The sequence below is a fragment of the Fistularia commersonii genome, chromosome 26 (genome assembly GCF_037954325.1).
Source record: "Fistularia commersonii isolate RoL2024-O1a breed Wild chromosome 26, RoL_Fcom_v1.0, whole genome shotgun sequence".
Classification (NCBI taxonomy): domain Eukaryota; kingdom Metazoa; phylum Chordata; class Actinopteri; order Syngnathiformes; family Fistulariidae; genus Fistularia; species Fistularia commersonii.
This window is the reverse complement of record NC_141309.1, coordinates 6455359-6477484: the sequence shown is the minus strand read 5'-3', so window position 1 is coordinate 6477484 and position 22126 is coordinate 6455359. Positions and strand designations below refer to the sequence as shown.

The following is a 22126-nucleotide window of genomic DNA, read 5'->3' as shown; positions in this document are numbered from 1 at the left end:
ATACTTTAAAAACAATGCCAAGGGATCTAGGGTGGAATATGGGTCCTGTTTTTTTGTAGTATGACGTCACCGTCGGCGTGTGGGACGTTTGTCCCAAGGGCCCACGGTTGTGCGCAGACTCCGAGCAGCCGCGTTGATTGGTCAGTACCGCGGAGGGGGTTTGCCCTATTCAACAGTGTGAAGTGACGTGGTGAATATCAAAAGACCGTCTGCTGAAAAACTTTATTAAGTACGAGAGCGGTTTTGACCAAATAACGTCGCCTGAGTCGCTGTCAGTCTGTTTGAAAATGCGAGTTATTTTGTTATTGTCGAAACAAGTTTAGTTTGTTTTCGCCCAGGCAATAACACGCCGTTTGCCGATTAGCCTTTTAGCTAATACTCCAGGTGCAACCGCTGCTAACTGAAGTCTCCGTTATGCGAGTCAGATACGTTGTTTGCACTGGAGTGAGAGCAGGGGACAGATCGAGAAGGGCTTGACTGACTGGCTTTTGACGAAACATTTGCGGAAACTGCAGCTGACCAACTCGGTCGCTCGCTAGGTTTCTTAATCCGGCGGAATATTGAAACAAACTGTCAAAATGGGCTCTCTGCTGCGAGGGGAAGAGATGTGTTTGGCCCAACTCTTTCTCCAGTCCGGCTCGTCGTACGACTGCATCGCGGAATTAGGAGAGCTGGGGATTGTGGAGTTCAGAGACGTAAGTCCTTAAATAGACGTAAAGATATAAAATACAGCCTGTAAGGTCATTAAAGAAAACTTTTGGCTTTGAAAACTTAAGTAGTTTGCTGACTGGGGAAGTGACACCACAGAACCAAACCGTTGGTTAACTACCTGTCTGGAGGTTCTTAGTCTTCCAGGTCATGGTGAAATCTTCTTGTCGTGGCAATCGGAAGAAGTTCAAGTCCAGTTGCGACGACAAGAAGTAACTGTCCCTGCTTGTTTAGAGCAACTATGACCTGATCTGAAAAACCAAAAGCAAGCATTTGTCACTTCCGTAAAAGCACCTGTCAAGTTGCGGAAGAAAATTGTTGATTTTAAAGGAAGTCATCTGGAAGTTTCTTCGAAGCAGCACCTCCATACACTCGCTGTTTGATCAGTGTCTCAGTCTAAATTCAGTTTTTCTCTTTCACCTTTCTCCCCAGCTTAATCCCACCGTCAATTCATTCCAGCGAAAATATGTCAATGAGATCAAAAAATGTGAAGAGATGGAGAGGATCCTCGGTAAGGATAAATGCATTGATCTGAAAAATAACAGTAAGATGTGCTTAAAGGCAAACAACGATTCTCTGTCGACTCGGACAAGCAGCTGAGATGGAATCTAAAAGACCAACACATTTAAGATAATACATGGCCTCGTCACTGAATGGCAAGACAGTGACCCCACAGTCGAGAGAAATAACAGCCTGTTCGGGACTGAACTGAGCGAAATGTTGTGTACGGCTCAAATACTGAATGCTTTTCTGGATAAAAAGAGACTTGTCTCACTGTTGGGATGAAGTCGGTGCAGTGTATTCAGAGAACATGTGTAATTGCTCTGCATTTTCAACAGGATACCTTTTGAGAGAAATCAAGAAAGCGGATATTTCGTTGCCGGAGGGAGATGTGAATCCAGTGGCTCCTTTGCCAAAGCATGTCATAACAATAATGGTTTGTTTTTATCTCTCATAGAAGCACCTTACCCCCCCTACACACACACACACACACACAATTCCAAATGACTATCACAGTTTCCAAGCATTAAGTCAATTTTGAGTAACACTAAACATTGGTTCATTGGTCATTCTTTGTGTGTGTTCCTAGGAACAGCTCCAGAGGCTGGAGGTAGAATTAGGCGAGGTCACAAAGAATAAAGAGAAGTTGCAGAGGAATCTGCTGGAGCTGACAGAGTACACACACATGCTCCGAATCACTCGTAACTTTGTGCAGAGAACTTCTGAGGTCAGTGTTTAATGCTGTAGTAGTATCAAGATTTTGTACAACACAGGGTTTCCGCTTGTTTACGCATCAATGCTTTCACAACATTGGAATCAACTTTGGTTGCTTGATTAGAAAATAGTGTTTTTATTCCCACCTGTGTATTTTCTCTTACTTTAAGAGGGAACCACGACAAGCACAATATGAGGAGTTTCCCTTTCTGGAAAAAGACACAATAATGGACTACAACAGCATGCAGCGGTTGGGAGCAAAATTAGGGTAAATTTATATCTTCTTCCAAATACTGTCTTAATAGTTTTTGTGCGTAGAATTTGAGTTACTTTTTTTGAACTTTAGAGTAGCCACGGTGTGCTGAGCTAACAATTACAACGGGCTGTCAAAAGTTTTTTTCATCAAGTTAAGTCTCGTTACCTCTCTCATACAGTCACACTGTACACACAGTAAAACACACAGACGCCTGTGTGTGTGTTGTGTGAATAACTTGGGAGTTTGTTGACACTTTATCAGTTTTGATCGTGGAGAGATGGTGTCCACTCAAAGAGCAGCCTGCTAGCCTCACAGTCGCATACCCCTCCCACTGTCCAGCACGGACAGGACATATGATGTCCGCATGAGTCCAGCTCTAGCGCTTAGATTACCGGCCAGCTGTGCGATGGATACATGGTGGCCCTCATGCTCACATGTCTGTGCAGATGTTTACTCATGCAAACAAGCTCACTTTCCTGGCCATTCCTGTTTTGCAAACACATTTCCTCTGTGCAATAGTTTGCCTCTCAGTGAAAAGACCAAACAAGATTATGTAAATTCATTCTTGGTAGCAGTAGCAAAATTGAATAGGTGGAGCACCGCATTTTGCCAGAATTTTATATTTAACAAAACAGTAATAAAATAACACTTGATATTATTATCCACCTCGATTTTGTGATAAAACTGCCTACCACTTAATTGTACCACTATCCAGATACATTTTAAAATCAATTTGTAGATGTTTTATGCCTTTTATAATATCATGACAATGATATTATCAGCAATTGTTTTATTAGATACTCCATATTGGGCTGTTTGTGAATGTTCTCCTTCTTTCAGTTTCATTTCCGGGCTTATTCGGAGAGCGAAGATTGAGGCCTTTGAAAGGATGCTTTGGAGAGTATGTAAAGGATATACCATCCTCAGCTATGCGGAAGTTGAGGAGTATCTAGAAGATCATGACACTGTAAGTTTCTCAGAGGTCACATTTTTGAATAGAACTGTAAAATATGGAAGCAATTCATATTACAATACTCAGAAATCAGTATTCTGTATCTCAGGATAGCAGATACCAATCCTAAATAAAGGCAGGACTAATTTAATTTAATACGACATTTGGTGACTATTTTTGGCCCCGTGTTGATTTTATATACATACCCGGTGTATATGTTTTTTTTAATTTAAAGCAATAGATTACCATAGGAAAGAAGTCCTAACATTTGAAAATATAATACGATAATCAAGCACTTTTGGATGCATTTGCGATGATTCAGGTGTATTACCACAGTTGGGATTTTTCCAAGAAACGATCATACGGGAAACCTGTATCTGAAACATCAGTTTCCTCCGAATTACACAATTTTTTTCAGCAATCAAATTTTGATTTCTGCAAGTTTTTTGTCTTTTTTTTGTGATTAACGTGTGGTTCTCCTCATACAGAAATCCAAGTACAAAAGAGATAACTGAAAATAATAACTGAAAGATCCTAGAAATCAAATTGTAAAACATTTCATACTTGTAACATTTTGCTCCATCCTTCACCAAGACTGTCTTGCATATAAAGGAAAGTATTCCAATTGTTCTTACATGGTGTAAAGCTTTGCCCTCTGGTTTGCGTGATGTTGTCACAGTGACTGTTCAGATCCACTGATGGATTATTGTGCATTGTAAATGATTAAAAAAAGGAAATAAAATCATGACAGTATGACCAAATCAATTTGTCAAATGTGAGGGGGAAAAAACTGAAAACTACAATGAAGACGGAGTAGAAAGTCTCCTCTTATGCTGAAAAAACAACAAATGAGTTGATGCATATCTGTTCAAGTTGAGATTTCACTAATCCATTTAGCCATTTCCTGGTACTTGATTTGAGGGCAGACATGCAGACTTCCACCGATCAGGGATGGAATGTCAGAACATGCTGTCACTGAATAAGATACATTAACATTTCCTGGCAATTTTAACCCTCTCAGGCTCAAATTAAGTTGTAGTTGCAGGAAAAATCTGATATTTGGCTGTCGCAAATCTGCAACATCTGCCTGGAGAAGGTTAATCTGTTGCTCCATGTGAAAATATGATCCGCCATCTCAATATATTAATTCAGTCTTGATTAACTAATGATGCAAGAATTGCCTTTTCAGGTTTTTGTCACTGGAGCAAGCATGTTTTGTGAAAGATACACATTTAGTTTTTTCTGTTTGTAGGGAGAGCCTACCAAGAGCGTGGTGTTCCTTATCTCTTACTGGGGAGACCAAATTGGCCAGAAAGTGAAGAAAATTTGCGACTGGTAATAATCTTACAATGGTTTTTCCAAAGGCTACAAGAGTACTTACATCCAAAAGCTAAATATAACATGTTTTTTCTCCCTCCGTAGCTACCACTGTCACTTGTATCCATATCCCAGCAGCAATGAGGAAAGGAATGATGTTGTTGAGGGACTAAGGACTCGCATTCAGGACCTGCACACAGTATGTCTTCTCATACGGCTATCTAATTGGTAACAGGCTCGGACTGAGTTCTGTTTTTGAGTGACCTAAAAGTGGACTTGTGAATGCTGTTGCTGTCATCTCCTTGTTAAAATGTAATCTCCTAAGTTAGATGTCATGGTATTTGGTTCTTATGAAAGCTGTGACAAATAAAGAAAAAAAAAAAAAAAAATCCTTTATTATCGAGTGAGCTTGCCGAAAATCTCAACATCTTAATTTTTTTCCCCATAATAAAGGGGGCAGTATCTTTCTAGTCCTTGTATAATTAGAGAATTAAGAACCAAAGAACAAGATGAATAGCTGTTATATTCTTAACTTATTAACTAATTTGCTGTGAACCAGTGCTGGGAGTTAAAGGATCAGATGAGTTTCTCTCTGGCTTCTCCCTTGCCTCCCTCGTGAATCATTTTGTAGGTTTAAGCCACTGTGACTGAAAAATAGAATTTCATCTGGCCCTGTAGTGCATCAGCACATGATCAACATCAGGCCAAAAGGTGAAAGGTCCCTGCCCCCCTCCCCTTTCTTTTTCCCTCTGTGCTTTCACGAGCACATTTTCAACCCGTCATGCTCTTGAGAAATGCCGAAAACGCCAGCAATAGCTTACCGATTTTAAATCTCTGCCCTAAGACTTTGGTCTCCTCTTCAGGTACTTCTCAGAACAGAAGACTACTTACGACAGGTCCTGATTAAGGCTTCAGAATCAGTCTACACCTGGGTCATCCAGGTCAAGAAGATGAAGGCCATCTACTATGTTCTCAACCAGTGTAGTTTTGATGTCACCAACAAGTGTTTGATCGCTGAAGTTTGGTGTCCTGTCAGTGACATTCCCTCACTGCGGAGAGCACTTGAAGAAGGATCGGTGAGGAAAGACAACTGGCTTTTTCAGCTATGGCACATTTCTAAATTTTTTTGGGGCTTATACAGTATAACTGGAGCACATCATAAAATATTGTGTTTCCCATGTAAAGTCAGGTCTTTATCAGAGGGTGCTGGATGTTTTTTGTTCTCACTACTTGGACACCCAATGTTTTGCAAGATTTGCTTTGAGAATTCCAAGGCTATTTTAAATCAAGAAAAAAATAACACAAACAGAATTACTATTCTTTTATATTTTATAATTGACAGGTTTTTAATGAATCACTGGCAATAAATCTTTTGCATTTCATTCATTTATACCCACCTCTTTTTCTTTTAGTTCGTTCCCACTTAAATTTGCTTACTCTTATTTGGATTTAGCAGCTTCCCTTGCACTGCCTGGAAGAAAAAGTCTCAAGATGTTTATGGTGATGCTGTTTTTTTTGACTCTGTAATTTTTTTTTGGTTTAATTTTTTCAGAGGAAAAGTGGGTCAACGGTCCCTTCCTTTGTCAATCGCATTCCCACCAGCGACATTCCTCCCACCCTGATTAGGACCAATAAATTTACCTCCGGCTTTCAGAACATTGTCGATGCCTATGGAGTTGGCAGTTACAGGGAGGTGAACCCGGGTAAGAGGCATTATTGTTTTCTTTTCCAGTCTTTGTTTCCCTCTCTGTAGGGGTTGCACATCACTCATGAGACATGATTTGCTCTGGTCATTTCTTGTCTCAGCTATATAAGATAAAGGCAAAACTGCACAGCGCCCCCAAAAACAATCAAAGAATTTGGAATTAGGGGTTGAACAACAGAAAAAGAACCCTGTCTGTATTGTATGTGATTTTCACATGATTTTGACTCCAGTTTTTGCAGATTTTGAGGTGTCTCACTGTGCTACAGTTTCATTTTCCAGAAGGCACACTCATTGTTTTCTTGCTCTCTCTCTCCAAATTCCAGCTCCTTTTACAATCATCACTTTTCCTTTCCTCTTTGCTGTAATGTTTGGGGACCTGGGTCACGGGCTCATCATGGCTCTTTTTGCTTTCTGGATGGTTCTCTACGAGAATGATCGCAAACTTAAAAATACCAGAAATGAGGTAAGTACTCTTCCTAATGTTGTTGTTGTTGTTGTTTTCCTTTTTACTCCAATAACACATGTAGAATTTCTTCTGTGTGTTTGAGTAAATGTGTAAGATTAGCACATAGTGTGTCTCAAGTCTTAAATGCAGAATCTGATGCGTGTATGCAGATCTGGAACACGTTTTTTGAGGGTCGATACATCATCCTCATGATGGGCCTGTTCTCCATCTACACCGGCATGATTTACAACGACTGTTTCTCAAAGTCCATTAACATATTTGGTTCTGGATGGAGTGTGAATGCGACATTCAAAGCTGGGATTTGGAAGTGAGTACAACCACAGGCTCTGGGTTTGTTCTTAATGATTCAAGCCCATAAACAGACCAGAGGTGTTGATGAGAGAAAAAGATGTTTGAGTTGGCAACCTTTTAAAACACACTGTTGTACCCCTACCTAACAGGGACAGTGATATACGTGGAAATCACTTTCTCTCTCTGGATCCCAATGTCACAGGAGTCTTCAGGGGCCCATACCCTTTTGGAATTGACCCAGTAAGAAGACATTTCTGTTTTTTCACCCATTCTCTTCTAGAAAGAATTTCCTTGTTTATTGTCAAACTGCTCCCTTAATATGGTATTTTTATAATGTACTGTGTTTCCTGGGACATGTTTGTCGCACTCCACATGAATACACACAGCCAAAAGCTTCGGTATGATTCGATGGCTCTGTGTTTGTCAGTTTGGTGATGCTAAATTGAGGGATGGCATATCATATATGACACATATCTGTTATTGAATTATTCCGTGAAATATTTTTGACCTTTTACTTGCAGAAGCATTTTTGACTAAGACTTCCACATAGTGAAGTAGAATTTTTTTCAACTTTAACTTTATACATATATATATATCCTCTATGAAGATATTGTCAAAAACCCATTGACGCATTTCTTTTGTAGTTAAAATAAGACTTCAGTACCCTGAAGTTTTTTTTGTTTTTTTTTTCCCAGGTCATGAAGTCCAAAAAGGAAATTGTAAATGTTGACTATAACACTTTGCTGATTTAAAGTATTACGTAAGCTATAAATGGTAACATTGTCTGTGAAGGGCCTCTTCATGTAAAGCCCCTCTGTGCCTGATCCTTTGGAAAGTTTTATTATATTAAATCAAAATGACTGCATTTCCCCGACAAACAGAGGGTTCTTTGCCTCAATCACTCGTGTAGTTTTCATGCCGTGTTAACAGATGGAGTGAACAAACCATGACTGGAATAGCTGTACTGGATTTTATCACAATGCTGGAAAATTATTCTGCACTTGATTGGTTGTCGGTAGTTGATACTTGCTCATTGTTAGTCTTTTAAAACATTATCTTTCTATTAAGATTTGGAACCTCGCCAACAACAGGATTACATTCCTTAACTCCTATAAGATGAAGATGTCTGTTATATTGGGCATCATACATATGACCTTTGGGGTCATCCTCAGCATTTTCAATCACATGTAAGTAATTCTCTTTAGTTAGTTTAGTTGTAAGTTATTCATGTTAGAATTCATTTGTATGAATAACTTGTCCCCTCTTCCTTGACAAAAACAGGCACTTTAGGGAGAAGCACAAACTCTTCTTGGTATTTCTCCCTGAAGTCCTTTTCATGCTATGTCTGTTTGGCTACCTGGTGTTCATGATACTGTACAAGTGGCTGGCCTTCTCCGCTAAGGACTCCAGACATGCCCCGAGTATCCTGATTCACTTCATCAACATGTTCCTCCTGCAAGGGGACGCAGTGCAGCCTCTCTATCCGGGACAGGTGCGAAAGCTAATCGCACTCATTGCATATTTCTTTTCAGTGTGTTACGAAAGCACTACCCAAAGCTGTTGGACATCATGTCTGCTTAATAATCTGCACGCTGCGTGTGTCAGTGCATCAAAAAAATGTTACAGAATTTTGTTTTGTCACCATCCAGGCTGGCTTACAGGTATTTCTGGTTGTTATTGCCATGCTGTCAGTGCCTGTCTTACTGCTGGGGAAACCTGCCTACCTTTACTGGCTTCACAATGGAAGTCAGCGTCTACGAATGTACAGGGTGAGGCAAGCTACAACCCATGTCTGTCAACGTCAAAGTGGATGTGAAAAAACGTCTCATCAATGTTTGTTCTGTAAAGATGTAGAGCTTATTTCTCCTTTACTTGTTTTTAGGGATATGAGCTCGTGCGTCACAGCAGCGATGAGGAACTCCTCCTGATGAGAGCTCATGACTTGGAGGAGGGTAGCAGTCACAGTGAACTCTCCTCCTCCAGCAGAGACCATCAGCCAGAGGAGGTCAGCAGAACAAAGCAAAACAACTGGATGCATAGCCTACCATAACATTAGCAAAAGTTAGTGACCATGACGAATCACAACTGTGGTGCTTAGCCTTTGTTTCTGTATCAGTTTCAGTTCGCAGAGGAGCTCCTGAATCAAGCCATCCACACCATAGAGTATTGTCTGGGGTGTGTTTCCAACACTGCCTCCTACCTAAGGCTCTGGGCTCTGAGCCTGGCGCATGCCAGTGAGTATAGTGGTTGCAAGTACAATTCGTAGGTTGTGTGTGTGTGTGCCCCCCTTCACACTGGTTCCTGAGCATATGAATTAAAAAAAATGCGTGTTTTGAAAATAAGCAATGACTTCAAAGTAGACTAATTGAGTACACAAAGGTTAATTCATTGTTATTTGTATTACTTTCTTGAGATAGCCTCCCTTCTAAATGTGTGAAGTTTTTGTTTCCACCCGTTAGGAGCCCTGTGCGCCTGCCATGGTGTAACTGATTCTTCCACAGGTCACATTTAATTTCCTCTAGTGCCCTTGTGTTTTACCGCATGACTTTACAGCTGCTTCTTCCCCTGCGCAATGCGTGCACACACACACACACACACACACACACACACACACACACACACACACACACACACACACCAAGGGTTCGTATATTTTGTGTTAAAATGATCATAATACCATGTAGTGATGCTAAAGCATGCTAGCGGGACATAGCATTTTTCACTTGTGTTTTCAAGGATAAAGTCATCCAGCTGGCCGAGGCTGCTCTTGTCTTGGCAGAACGAGTAATCTGATTTAAACTAGCATCTGTAAAGTTACTAAGTCCTTCTCTCTAAGACCTGCTTCTCATCAGGCCTCTCTTTAGTTGACATGGTCAGGTGTGGAAAAAACGAAGGACCCCACTGGTCCTGCATTTCCTTTTTGCTCCTCTCCTGCACAGAGCTATCGGAGATCCTGTGGGCCATGGTGATGCGTGTAGGACTACAAATGAACAGAAGTCTTAGAGTTGTGCTCCTGGTGCCGGTATTTGGGCTGTTTGCTGTTTTGACCGTGTCCATCCTGCTGGTAATGGAGGGCTTGTCCGCTTTCCTTCACGCTCTTCGGCTCCACTGGTAAGATTTGCTTATGATCGCTGGAGCACACGTGCCCGTGATAGAGCCAAGTCTTATCTGTTTTGCGAAGAATTGATTTATGTGGGACGAAACACACCCTTCACAGCTCTAGTTGAATGCATACACCAATGTGAATGTGTGGTAAGGCAACAATATCTTATTTAACTCTCTTCTTTCTCAGGGTGGAGTTTCAGAATAAGTTCTACAGCGGAAATGGAGTCAAGTTTTGCCCCTTTTCTTTCTCAACCCTTCCCTCCAGCTTCGAGCACGACAGCTTACTGTGAAAGTTGTCAAGTGTAACAAAGACAACATATTTTGTTCCAGCGATTTCATGAGTTAATATTGTTTTGTTGTTGTTTTTTTTTTTCAAGTTTTAGCCTTATAAAAAAAAAAAAAAAAAGTACAAAATGACTGTGAGCTTTACAAACATTGATCTTTGCAGGACCTCGACATGTTGCACCTCCAGGCAGTTGAAGCGGTAAACAAGGTACTGATTACAAACTACTGTTTTATCTTGCGTTAAGTATACAAAACGCAGATGATTTGCCTTTGTGGCAAGACAAGTAGACACCTCATACCAAACAACCACGAGGCTCAAATTCAATGTAACTCTCTCGGTTTATATGTTGCATTATTTTTTGCTGAATGGAATTATTCTGGCTTAATAACGCCCAAATATGCAGTTTTAGTTTTGGCAAATGTCGCTTCCATGATTCTTACCAAATTTAACTCCTCGTTGCACTGACTGCCTTAAAGAAATACAACCAAATGTTAATATGCTGTGTCGTTCTACTTTCCCCATTGTCTTCTTCCTCTGTGGTGCCGAATCCACGACGGAGAACCTTGAGATCTTTTTTTTAACAATTATAAGTGCTCAGGCAGGAGTGTGACAAGATGTAAATACTTTTACAGATATATTTTTTTAGTTTGTTTTAAAGTATTACATCAGACATCAGAATTAAAGGTGAATGTTAGAGGCATGTGATTTTTTTTTTCTTTTTCTTCCTCTTTTTAACACACAGTGTTGCCTTTGCATTTGTCACCCACTGTATAATCTTAACATTCCATAGATGGAAAACTTTTTTTATGTTTAATTTGCTGGCCAATGTCTGCTGGTCAGGAGCACCTTACATTCTAACATAACCGGTTATTTAAGATTTATCTCTTCTAAAAGGTGGGCGGCTCCTATTAAACAGGAAAAGGAGGAAATGTGGTATTATTGTCTGGCATTATTAGTTGTGCTACATTGTGAATATGTCATTAGTCATGCGGAATTCCAAGGCCTGTTTTTCTAAGGGAAGGAGAGCTGCACCTGCCCCTGTTGCCTGATTGAGATTTTTTTTGCACTTTCTCAACTGGCAAATGACAGTAATGGCCGACATCAGGTTGCTGTCCTATACATTTCCTTTTGCAGCTTTGTTATTAGATTACCTCAAAACTGCAAGTTAGCAAATTATTATAAAGTTATAAAGCACTGTTTATTTGAGTGGGAGGGTGGATGGGGATGTGGGTTGGGGGTGGGGGTTATATATTGACACGTGTTTTTCCCAGAGACACACACTCCTGGCTTGGTTTTGTGAAAAGATGGCAATTTCATCGAGCTGTTTTTGTTTCAGGCCCGGATTATATTGGAAATACTGTAAACGCAGAATTGGAGATTGTCGAACTTTACACTCAAGTTCTAATTTTCCAAGTCAAATGTAATTGATGAGCTGGGGTCCAAGTCGAGTATTGACCGAATTCCCGTTCGTCTGACTTGCTGTTTTGACAACGGCAGTGTCAAACTGTCAACAGATAGTTTGTTCTGAATCGGTTCACATTTTAATCCTGGCAAGGCTTTGGATGGAAGAACCACAGAGGTGAATCCATTCAAGCTTGTGTGCACTAAGTTTTTAAAGCACAATCTGTATTTTCTGATGAAAAGACTTGTTCGCTTTTTCAATGTCGCTTATCGCTGATGTTATTCGTAGGATGTAAATAAAGTACACAGCTTGACAACATATTAAAGCCTCAAGGGGTCAAATGAGATGTATATATAAATATATATATATATATATATATATATATATATGTTTATATATAGAGATAGATAGATATATTTGTATAGTTGCTATTTATTGATTGGATACTTTCAAATATAGTTACACATCTGTTTTATTTGTGTATTTGTGATTCCTGAAATTGTAATGATTTGTTAATATTGATAATAAAAAAATCAGCCAATCAAAGATTTGTCTTTTAAGTTTTCCGCCCAAAAATCCCATTAGGTTGACGAAAGGCGTGTTTTTATTTACATTTGCTCATCTGACCTGATGTAACCGAGACATCCGCATTTCACCCCCGAAAACCTCGTTTTCTCATGTCTGCGACTTTCGAAAGAAAATAAAAGTTCATTCTTTTCCACATCGGAAGTTTAAACGCCTGCCAGTCCACGCTCGGGGACCAGTCAACCCAAGTGACTCGGTGTTAGCCGTTGCCAAGGCGACGGGACAAACTGTCACACAGCGCGGTGCCCTTTTGCCAACCGCCGAGGGGGCGAACCGTGATGTCATACAGGGGTTAGCCGGGGACGTCACGGCCGCCCGACGAGCGACCCGGCGCGGATACAAGTGCCCGGAGCCGGGAGGGGCGACCCGACCAAGATGGTCCACGAAGACCTGCGCCTCGAGTGGATCCGACAGCGGGTGTGCGCCGCGTTCAACCTGCGGGACCCCGCGTGTTTCGACGAGCTCCTGAGTCGCGGCGACGGCGAGGAGGAGGAGAGGATCCTCCGGTACGTGAACATCCACACGGAGGAGGACTCCACCTCGTCCCTGCTGTTCTGCAAGAGCATCAGGGAGGAGGAGGTCATCGTGGGTGAGCTGAGCCGTGCACGTGGAGAAGGAACCGTGCCCGTCGTTTCTTTCTCTAATCGGCCCTATTCTCAGGGGAGGAACCCGGAGGGACCGCAGAACATGAGAACCCTGCAGGAGCCGAGATACCAGAACACCAAGGGGAGGCCCATGAAGAAGCCGCCTCCCGGGTGAGATCCAAGCTCCCATCTTCTGAGTTTGTTGCAATGTCACTAACATGAATTTATCGATAAGCCTCCCGACTTTCCGTTCACTCACCACACGATCTCCATCATTGGCGAATCCCCTATGGTTTCAGAGGGCCGAGGTGCAGGTGGTCTACCGCACGGAGCTTTTCGTGGCTCTCAACCAGCTCCCTGGGCGATTCATGACGTCCAGGGTGTACTACTTTCTCCGCAACACGAAAGGTGAGAGGACATTCGGCCAGTGATCGCGATCCATCGCAATTTTCTTCCGAAGAATCAGGATAAATCATCTCCGGCGATCATTGTGTTTGATGTAGAGTCCATCGTCGAGCCCCCGGACATGAAGGAGACCTGTAATCTGATGCCCACGCTCCTGGAGCATGGCCTGCTGAACGGCTACCAGCTCCTAATGTTGCAGAAAAAACTCCACCAGGTATGTGTGATACCATCAAATGCTTGCTGGGACTGGATGTCAGAATCCTTTGATAATTCAGCACAACGCGGGTGTTGGTGATGTTGTCTGGGATGGGGATTGAAGTCTTTTGAAAAATGCCGGTATTAAAATTGCGCCTGTGACTTTCTCACTGGATTGGTCAACAATGACCACTGGTGCAGATTACCTACCTTCAGGGTACCAGTGGCAATTGCCTGCTGTGGGTCAAAGGAGAGGAGGAAGGAAAGGGAAGAGTTGTTTGACATGTTGAGAGAGATGGTGGATTTTCAGTGCACTTGAAGAGGTGGCACGGCCAGAAACTTAGCTGCGAGTTTTAAGTTGCCATGGCATCGAAAGAAGGTGGGATGGGATGCGAGTTAGATGAGTTAGGCAGTGACATCAGGTCAGGGGAGGCAGGAGAGGCCGTGCCTCATTTGCCAATCTTGAAAAGAAAAAAAATGCAAAAAGAAAGAAAGAATTTCATGGTTATGTTTCAGTGATTTGCACTACAAAGGTATATTTCATTTAACTTCAACAGTTTTAGATTGTTTTTATTCAAAATAGCTGGATTTTCACATTTACTGTTCAAATACTGAGAAGAGAAGTGCTGCGAGGTCAGGGACTGTTGTGGCTCAACCTAGATTGCGCAATAACGCCTGTCTGCTGTCATGCTCTGCACTAAGACCAGATTGCCGTCTCTTTGTATGTCGCTATTACAATGTTTAAACACTTTTGCTCTATGAACTACATTGCAAATGTACTATGTTTTTTTGTCAACAACTGTATATGTGTTACTAGTTTCTTGTGCTGAGCGATCATAAAACAGCTGCGAAGGGGCGCTAGGTGAGGCACGCAGTTCTCCTGCCTCATGGCAGGGAGCCCCCGTCTCCAATAACTACTGCCAATCAAACGGTGGAAAAGCTACTCTGTAGTGTTCCTATGTGTGTAAATTTGATTCTGATGAAGTCGGTGCCTCACGAGCCAGGAACCTCGCCGCATGTCGCTGGCGTTAGGTGATGTGCAGGAGAATATATCCAGGAGTGGGAGAGTTGTGAACGGTGTAGGATGGACATGCGGGTGCAGACAATAGAGGATTGAGGAAACAATCTAATGTAGGAAAAACTGAAAACAACCTAGGGTGCACTGTATCTTCCGTCTGTGCCTCCTTGTTAGGTCTATATCCCGTTGCTCAGCGCCCATCAGATGATGCCGGGGTATCAGAGTGGGGCAGCCCCTCCTCAGGGGTCGCCTGACAAAGGAAGTGAAGCGGCTCCTCCCGGGAAGCCGAGCGCAAAGTTTGCCGTTCGAGATGAGCTCATCAACAGCTCGCACAGGTTTCTGGATCTGGTCAACACAACGCTCCAGCACCTCCAGACCCAAGGTTTGCTCATTCGAAACCAACGGTACTCCTCACGCCTATGTTGTGTATGCTTCAACAGTGTGGAAGCGTCTGCTTCTTTCTTGCAGATGAAATTGCGCTGCAGATCCCAGATCTGGATCTGGAGCCAGAAGTGGACGTCCTGCTCTCCAGCCCGGAGATGGTGGAGAAGTTGGAGCAGTGTGTGATGAACTGGCAGACTCAGCTGACAGTGGTTATTGAGGAGCAGCTGCACCAGAAGCCGCAGGTCGTAACCATTTTTCAATCCCGGGCTCGGATTCAAGCTGTGGCTCGGCGGTGGTGTCACTTGACAAATATATCCTTCAGTTTGATCCCGGCAACCGCATTTTTCAGTCGCTGTAATGAAATGTCTTAAAATATTACCAGGGAACGAAATCCCTATCCAGTCAAAATGTAAATTATTAGGTAACAGAAATTATAAGTGTCGTCCATAAACCAAAGTTCTCTAACATCCCGCTCTGATGTGTACCCCAGGCGCCCGGACCCATGGCTGAAATAGTGTTTTGGCAGGAGCGCGCCTCCGTATTGAATACTCTGAGCGAGCAGCTGAAAAGGCCCCTGGTAATGAAGATCATGGAGGTGATGACCAAAGCAGATGCGAGTGTGGTGGAGGAGCTGAAGGAAACCGGCTCCGAACTGAAAAAGTACTGCGAGGAGTCCGTGGATAATGTCCGCTTCCTCTGCACGCTGGAGAGGCACTTTAAGGTGAGCCGCGTGCTTTAAGGACTTTGTTACCTGGATTTCCACCGAGGAGGATTCCTGAAAAGTAGCAACAGAGCCGCCGTGTCCTCCTGACCTGCGGCTCCATAAAGGTAACCGGCGTCTGTCATAGAACTTGGCGATGGGAGCAACGTTTGGCGTGATCGTGGAGACCATCCCATCCCTGATGCACAGCCTGCAGATCGTTTGGATCATCTCCTGCCACTACAACACCAGCGAGAGGATGGTTCCTCTGATGGAGCGCATCGCATGGCAGCTGTGTGAGCGCGTGGCTCAAGTCATTGACGTGCACATGTTGTTCAAGTACGTGGTGACTGTAGACTATCTCTTTGCCACTTGATTTAGTTCAGACGTATGATTTGACCTCCGTGCTGTAAATCCTGGATATTGTGTGATTATTAGCATCATGAAACAACATTCTCCCGTGAGCAGGGACAGCAGAGATGTGATCAAATCCAAGGTGCAGAGCGCTAAACAAGTTCTAGACCAATGGAAGTTGTCATACTTTGAGGTTCGAGCCACAATCGAAGAATCGGGAATCAAGCAACGCTGGGAATTTGACCGTAAGAGGCTTTTTGAAAGGACTGACTACATGGCTTCCATCTGCCAGGACTTGTATCACGTTCTGAAGGTCAGCGTCTTGTCCCTTTGACCGTCGAGCGCTAAAATGCAGCTTTTAATATGAGTCGTCTAATTCGTTTGCGCAGAGTTTGGAGGAGTTTCATAACATCTTCGGCCCAGAGCTGAAAGGTGTCACCGGGGACCGAAAGCACATCAACGAAGTGCTGCACTGCGTGGACAACCTGGTCTTACCCATCGAGGAGGTCGGGTTCGATCCTTTCGACATGTGTATGATGAGCAGCTGGAAGATGATCATGCAAGATTTCAACACAAAAGTGCAGGTGGGTTGAAGGTGTGCAATCCCACATTCTTGCGCGGCAAACTACAAAAAAGCACATCGCTCCATCCATTCCCAGCATTCAGTCTACGAAGTAATGACTCACGGCTTCAAGAGCCTGTTGACAAGCGCCAGCAAGTTAGCTTGAAAAATACTTTGACCTTTTTCTATGATCTGCCCAGGCCATCGAGGGAGAGGCCGTAAACTTTATCGACCAGTCCTTCAAGACACTCCGTTCCTCAACCGCCGCCTTCGACATGCTGCTTAAGTTCAAACACATCCACTCTGGAGAGGCGGTTAACAACCATTTGATGAAGAAGTTAAAAGACATTCTGGGACAATATTGCAAAGAGGTACTGCGGTTTCTTTTGGGATAAAGTTTAAAAAGATCTCAGGTTGTACGATACGAGTTCACAATGACTTTTTCACTTCCAACTAATCTGGTTTCTTCTCAAGTCTTCAAAACCCCCCTTTTTTTTCCCCCTCGTAGGTGGACAGCATCCGTGAAATCTTTGAGGCAAATAAAAACAACCCGCCGCTCAATCACAACGAGCCTCCCGTTGCAGGAGCCATCAGGTGGGTGCGATCCCTCTTCCATCGCATCAAACACACCATCCTTCACTTCATGACGGCGCCCGAGATGATGGAGAGCGAACAGGGCAAAATGGTGAGTGTACAATTTGAAAATATTTAGATATGCGGGCGTTGAAAGCCTCAACGTTACTCACCGCACATCGACTTCTGCTCAAGGCCAAGGAAAAGTACAAGCAAATGGCGGTAAAGATGAGGGACTACGAGACGAGGAAGTACGAGCGTTGGCTCGTTGTGACTGAACACAACTTGCCTTGTTTCATGAAAAAGCCCCTGCTGGTTATGGTTTCCAAAGACTTACCTACCCAGACAGAGCAAGTACGGCATCTATGTTGCACAAACTATCATCCAGGATGAGCGCACTGCTCTCGTATTTCACCGATGAATCCATCTATTATTTTTAGGGTAACCCGTCGGGTGAAAACAAACAACAGAAATGCATCAGATATGCGGTTAACATCGCTTCGGACCTCAAGGAAATTATTTCGGAGACAAAAAATCTCGCCTCATTTGGCCACACCGTGCCCGAGCTGGCCCAACATGTGGCTCTGCAAGAGGACAAAATTGTCAGGTGAGAACATTCACCACTCATCCGAACACTTTGCACGTGTCAGTCCAAAAAAAAAAAAAAAAACCGAAAGTCAACCGTTTTTCATGCCGGTTTTAGGTACGCTGACGACCTGAGCAAGCTCGTCAACTGTTTCTCCACGGTGATGGACAGGGTGAGAGAAATAAAGCACATCGTGCTGGATCAGCAAATAGAAATGGCAAACCAAGTGATGCTTGTAGGATGCAGACGTCTCAACTGGAATTCCTTAGGTGTGGTGCACACGCAGGCTAAAGAAACGTCGGATTAATTTGCGTCCGTTCTCACAAAAACTGATCTTTTTGACATGTTTTGGCTTCAGGTATCACTGACTTTATCAGCCAAGGCCTTCAGGCCGTCTCTAAGTTTGACTCAGTCGTCAATCAGGTGTTGAAGAACGAGAGGGACATTGAGTCGAAGCTGCAATCCATGGTGATGGCAAACCTATTGAAATGTCCGTCCCCCAGTGAACCCGCCAACTTACCAGGTGAAGTTTGCACAAAATCAAAAATACACGTTATGGGGGAACCATTTGACCGACTTGGCCGTTTCCCCCCAAAGGCGTCAAGAAGTTCTGCGAGAGTATTGAGCGAGAGCGTGTCAAGACTGTAAAACAGCTGAGCAGGAAGTACGCCGACATCGGACCCCTCATCACGAAGACGGAGCACTTGATTTTGGGGACCAGCAGCGGCAAGTCCAAGTGCTTGGCAGCTTATTATACTCACTGGGAACGCAAGGTCCTGGATTCCCTGATAAAGATGGTTCTGAGGTAAGCAAGTGACGCTTTTGAAAGCACCTGCAGATTTGGGATTTGCGCTTCCCACGTGAAAGGCAACGACTATTTTCCGTTAATTTTTGCATTTAGAAACATTAGGGCCTTCAATGTGGTGATGATGGGACACACCCCTCTTTTTCAAATTGAGGCCATCCTGTCTGCCCCTAAGATTGTCTTGCAACCCCCCAGCAATGAAATCTACTGGCTCATTATGCAATGTATCAAAGATTGCATTGAGAGCACCAAGGTGGGATCACGACTTAATTCTCCAATGCAACGCTAGATATTTTAAATTAGTACTGTGACCTCTTGACCTCATTCAGCACATGTGTTTCTAATCCAGCAATTTGTGCGCTGGATGCACGGGACCTGCATCGAGTGCCCTCCACAGCGCGTCGATGGCGAAGAAGAAGTGGTAACTTTTAGCTTCTACACTGAGGTATGCCAACATCCCCAGATAAATGAATGCGCCCTGACAGTTTCCCAGAACACCCAGCGGTTGCTGCTCTCTCTGGATCGGTATCTCAACCACTGGAAACACTACAGGCCCCTTTGGGAGAAGAACAAAACCGTCATCAATGAGAAATTTGCGGCGAGAAAACCTTCCTGTGTCATGTTTGATGACAAGCTGCAGTTTCTAGCTCATATACATCAAGAGCTAAAGCAGGAGCCTCTTTTTAAAAACGAACACATTGTCCGCCTCAACCTTGAAACACTGGCCTACACGGTGCAGGAAATCGCTGAGTCATGGATCAGCTCGCTAGGTGGTCTGCTCAACAGTTCTGCCAAAGAGGAACTCTTCAAGTTGAGAGATGAGCTTGTGGTAATGACCTTCGGGCTTCTCCATATGTGGCGCAAAGATAAATCGTTGCATTTTTATCTTAAAGATTTTCACATGCTTGTTTGTCTGCATTGACGCTTGTTTTGGGCAGCGACTTGCTGAGAAGCTAAAACAGAGCCCTGATACTTTCGAAAGCCTGAAGAGCGTCCTTGGAACCATCTCAGACATCAGGGACATGTCTCTAAATGTGGAAATGAGCTTCACAGATATTCAAGAACGATATAGAACGCTGGCCATGTACAAAGTGGAGGTACCACATCCTCAAGGTCGATTTACAGGTCAAGAACAAAACAATTTTCTGTTTTGACAGCTCTTCCACTGGAATTTTCGAATACAGGTTGGGGAGGATGAATTGAAGGTGGTGGCAAATATAAGTCAGATGTGGGAAGACCTGTATACAGAATCAAGACAAGTGAATCGCAGTCTGACAGATATCAAGAAATCCTTTTCCGAGGTAACGTTTGATTGCCGCACTCCGCTAACCGGACTACGAAGAGCAGAAATTCACTGTTATCTTTCTTTGCATGTACCCCAAGACTGCAAAAGAGAAGATCGAGGAATTTAAACAGGAGTTGTCCATCTTCACCGAGAGCTTCAACATGCACGGCCCCGGTGCCGTGGGAGATGATCTGGAAAAAGGTGAATGTTTCTTGGACTGCTGTTCCCAGAATGATGTTATAAAATGGGAATTACAATGCTCCTCTTCACAGGCCACACGTTAATGACAAAATATGAGGCAGAACTCTCCAAAGTAGTGGCAGAGCAGCAGGACCTAGTTAATGCCGAGAAGCTGTTGGACCTTCCCGTCACCGTCTACCCTGATGTTTTCAACATACAGAAAGACATGAAGGCCTTGAGGCAGATTTACGATGTCTACAAGGCTCAGGAGGTCAGGAGTTATGATCAATACATTGTAAAACTACCTTTGAGACTGCATACAAGGACACCCTTGAGGAATCCTCTGTGGTATGAATCCGCCCTTTTGCCTTCTAGGATGCAAAGAAAGAATGGTCTCAGACTCTTTGGGCAGACCTTGACATCCAAGTGCTACAGGGGGGTGTTGAGGGTTTCATCAAAAGTTTGAGGAAGCTGCCCAAAGATGTGCGGGAGCTTCCAGTGGCCTTCTTCTTGGAGGGCAGGATGAAGGAGTTCAGAGAGTCTCTTCCACTTTTGCTAGACCTGAAAAACGAGGCCCTCAGAGACAGGTCAGTCTACCACCATACAAACACATCCCTGCAGAAACATCGGTGACTTGAGACAAGAGCATTAGTAGCTTCCAAGCACATGGATCGAAATTGTAAATCTATGAGTATTATTTATTTTTGGATTCCTTTATGGACTTTTTGGAGGGAGTTTGACTGGTGTTGCCAGGGAGGAGGAAGATTCCTTGCCAGTTTCAAGATTGAAAGCGTTTATTGTCACATGCACAGTATAGAAACATGTTTCCCAGTACAGTGAAATTCCTACTTTGGGTGGATATTTTGTGTCTGAATTTGTGTGATATGACCGCGTTGAATCCTGAGCTGTCGTCCAAAAAGAGCATCCTGATGTTGGACTTTGTTTTCTAGATGGGAGAGGGAGTAGTGGAGGGTGGTGGCTATGGTGTCTGAGCTGGACCTGTTTGGCCAGTATGCGAATTGCAGGGGTTTTTGTCTGACCCGATCGTGTTTTGTGTCACAGACACTGGAAGGAACTGATGGATCGAACTGGAACCAGCTTTGAGATGAACCCCACCACCTTCACGCTGGAGAATATGTTTGCTATGGAACTTCACAAATACGCAAATGTGATCGGTGACATCGTGACCTCAGCCGTGAAAGAGCTCGGAGTCGAGAAGGTACGTACCCGGTGACAGGACTTGCTGGAGTTACGAGACACATTTTACACTTTTGTTCTTCTTGTACGTCCAGGGAGTGAAAGAGGTGGTGGAGATGTGGGAAAACATGAAGTTCATCGTTCAACCCTATTTCAAAGGCACCCAGCAACGCTCTTCGATTCTAGGCCCGGTGGACGAGATACTACAAATTGTGGATAACGACGCTATGAACCTGCAGAGTATGGCGGGGAGCCGTTTTGTTGGACCTTTCCTGGGCGCCATCCAGCAATGGGAGAAAGACCTGTCCCTGATCAGCGAGACCATAGAGGTCAACACAAGTTCTTAAATCTCCCATCGTTCTTCAATGATGCCCAATGTCCTAACGGAGAAACTGTGTCTTACCCAGATATGGCTGCTGGTTCAGCGGAAATGGCTGTATCTGGAGAGCATATTCATCGATGGAGATATTCGTTCGCAGTTACCAGAGGAAGCCAAAAAGTTTGATAACATCGACAAAAAATTTAAAGAAGTATGAGTCATTGAAACGTGTAATAATTAAGTCGAAACTGGATTACAACTAACTGCTCTTCCTTCTTTTTTTGGGTAGATTATGAGCGACACGGTGACCAACCCCAACATTAAGCGCTGTTGCCTGGTGCCCAATCGACTCGCAGAGTTGCAGGCTCTCAGCGATTCTTTGGAGAGGTGCCAGAAGAGTCTGAATGAATATCTAGATTCCAAGCGTAACGCTTTCCCTCGCTTCTTCTTCATCTCCGATGACGAACTGCTTAGCATTCTGGGTAGTAGCGACCCGGCCTGTGTCCAGGAGCACATGATTAAGGTACCAGACCACTCACACAGTACTCACTTCTAGACCCTTATACTGATGCAATGTATATCTCTATGTTAACTGAATAGCATAATTTTCACTCCATTCTTCAACCCTGATCATTGTTTTGTTTTTTGCCTTTATGCTATATATATATATATATATATATACACATATACA

The 22126-nt window shown here is 43.6% G+C and overlaps 2 protein-coding genes across 2 annotated transcripts in view; both read left to right on the top strand.

The window, feature by feature from the left end:
- Positions 1-183: 183 nt before the first annotated feature.
- Positions 184-12363, top strand: atp6v0a2b (ATPase H+ transporting V0 subunit a2b). The gene is made up of 20 exons (XM_086174112.1): positions 184-695; positions 1141-1219; positions 1548-1645; positions 1799-1936; positions 2094-2191; positions 3020-3146; positions 4384-4466; positions 4554-4647; positions 5312-5524; positions 6001-6151; positions 6477-6616; positions 6769-6926; positions 7060-7150; positions 7979-8097; positions 8192-8402; positions 8560-8679; positions 8793-8915; positions 9027-9144; positions 9850-10021; positions 10203-12363. Exons 1-20 carry the CDS (start codon positions 579-581, stop codon positions 10303-10305), a joined length of 2553 nt encoding a protein of 850 aa, XP_086030238.1. The 5' UTR covers positions 184-578; the 3' UTR covers positions 10306-12363.
- Positions 12364-12598: 235 nt separating this feature from the next.
- dnah10 (dynein axonemal heavy chain 10) overlaps positions 12599-22126 on the top strand; it is a 31351-nt gene continuing 21823 nt past the window's right edge. The window contains exons 1-28 of the mRNA XM_086174384.1: positions 12599-12909; positions 12954-13043; positions 13172-13280; positions 13376-13491; positions 14665-14872; positions 14959-15116; positions 15365-15595; positions 15723-15913; positions 16043-16241; positions 16318-16512; positions 16691-16861; positions 16999-17175; positions 17259-17417; positions 17504-17670; positions 17767-17918; positions 18008-18172; positions 18247-18454; positions 18551-18707; positions 18804-19283; positions 19393-19551; positions 19639-19755; positions 19838-19940; positions 20012-20190; positions 20295-20506; positions 20982-21138; positions 21212-21445; positions 21524-21646; positions 21725-21958. Coding sequence (XP_086030510.1) covers positions 12664-12909; positions 12954-13043; positions 13172-13280; positions 13376-13491; positions 14665-14872; positions 14959-15116; positions 15365-15595; positions 15723-15913; positions 16043-16241; positions 16318-16512; positions 16691-16861; positions 16999-17175; positions 17259-17417; positions 17504-17670; positions 17767-17918; positions 18008-18172; positions 18247-18454; positions 18551-18707; positions 18804-19283; positions 19393-19551; positions 19639-19755; positions 19838-19940; positions 20012-20190; positions 20295-20506; positions 20982-21138; positions 21212-21445; positions 21524-21646; positions 21725-21958 — 5097 coding nt within the window. The 5' untranslated portion in view covers positions 12599-12663. The remainder of the gene's footprint in view (positions 12910-12953; positions 13044-13171; positions 13281-13375; positions 13492-14664; positions 14873-14958; positions 15117-15364; positions 15596-15722; positions 15914-16042; positions 16242-16317; positions 16513-16690; positions 16862-16998; positions 17176-17258; positions 17418-17503; positions 17671-17766; positions 17919-18007; positions 18173-18246; positions 18455-18550; positions 18708-18803; positions 19284-19392; positions 19552-19638; positions 19756-19837; positions 19941-20011; positions 20191-20294; positions 20507-20981; positions 21139-21211; positions 21446-21523; positions 21647-21724; positions 21959-22126) is intronic.

Coding starts and splice junctions, on each gene's coding strand:
- atp6v0a2b (XM_086174112.1), top strand. CDS start 579: ATGGGCTCTCTGCTGCGAGGGGAAGAGATGTGTTTGGCCCAACTCTTT. Junction 1,646..1,798: donor AGCATGTCATAACAATAATG/GTTTGTTTTTAT, acceptor GTGTGTTCCTAG/GAACAGCTCCAGAGGCTGGA. Junction 3,147..4,383: donor ATCTAGAAGATCATGACACT/GTAAGTTTCTCA, acceptor TTCTGTTTGTAG/GGAGAGCCTACCAAGAGCGT.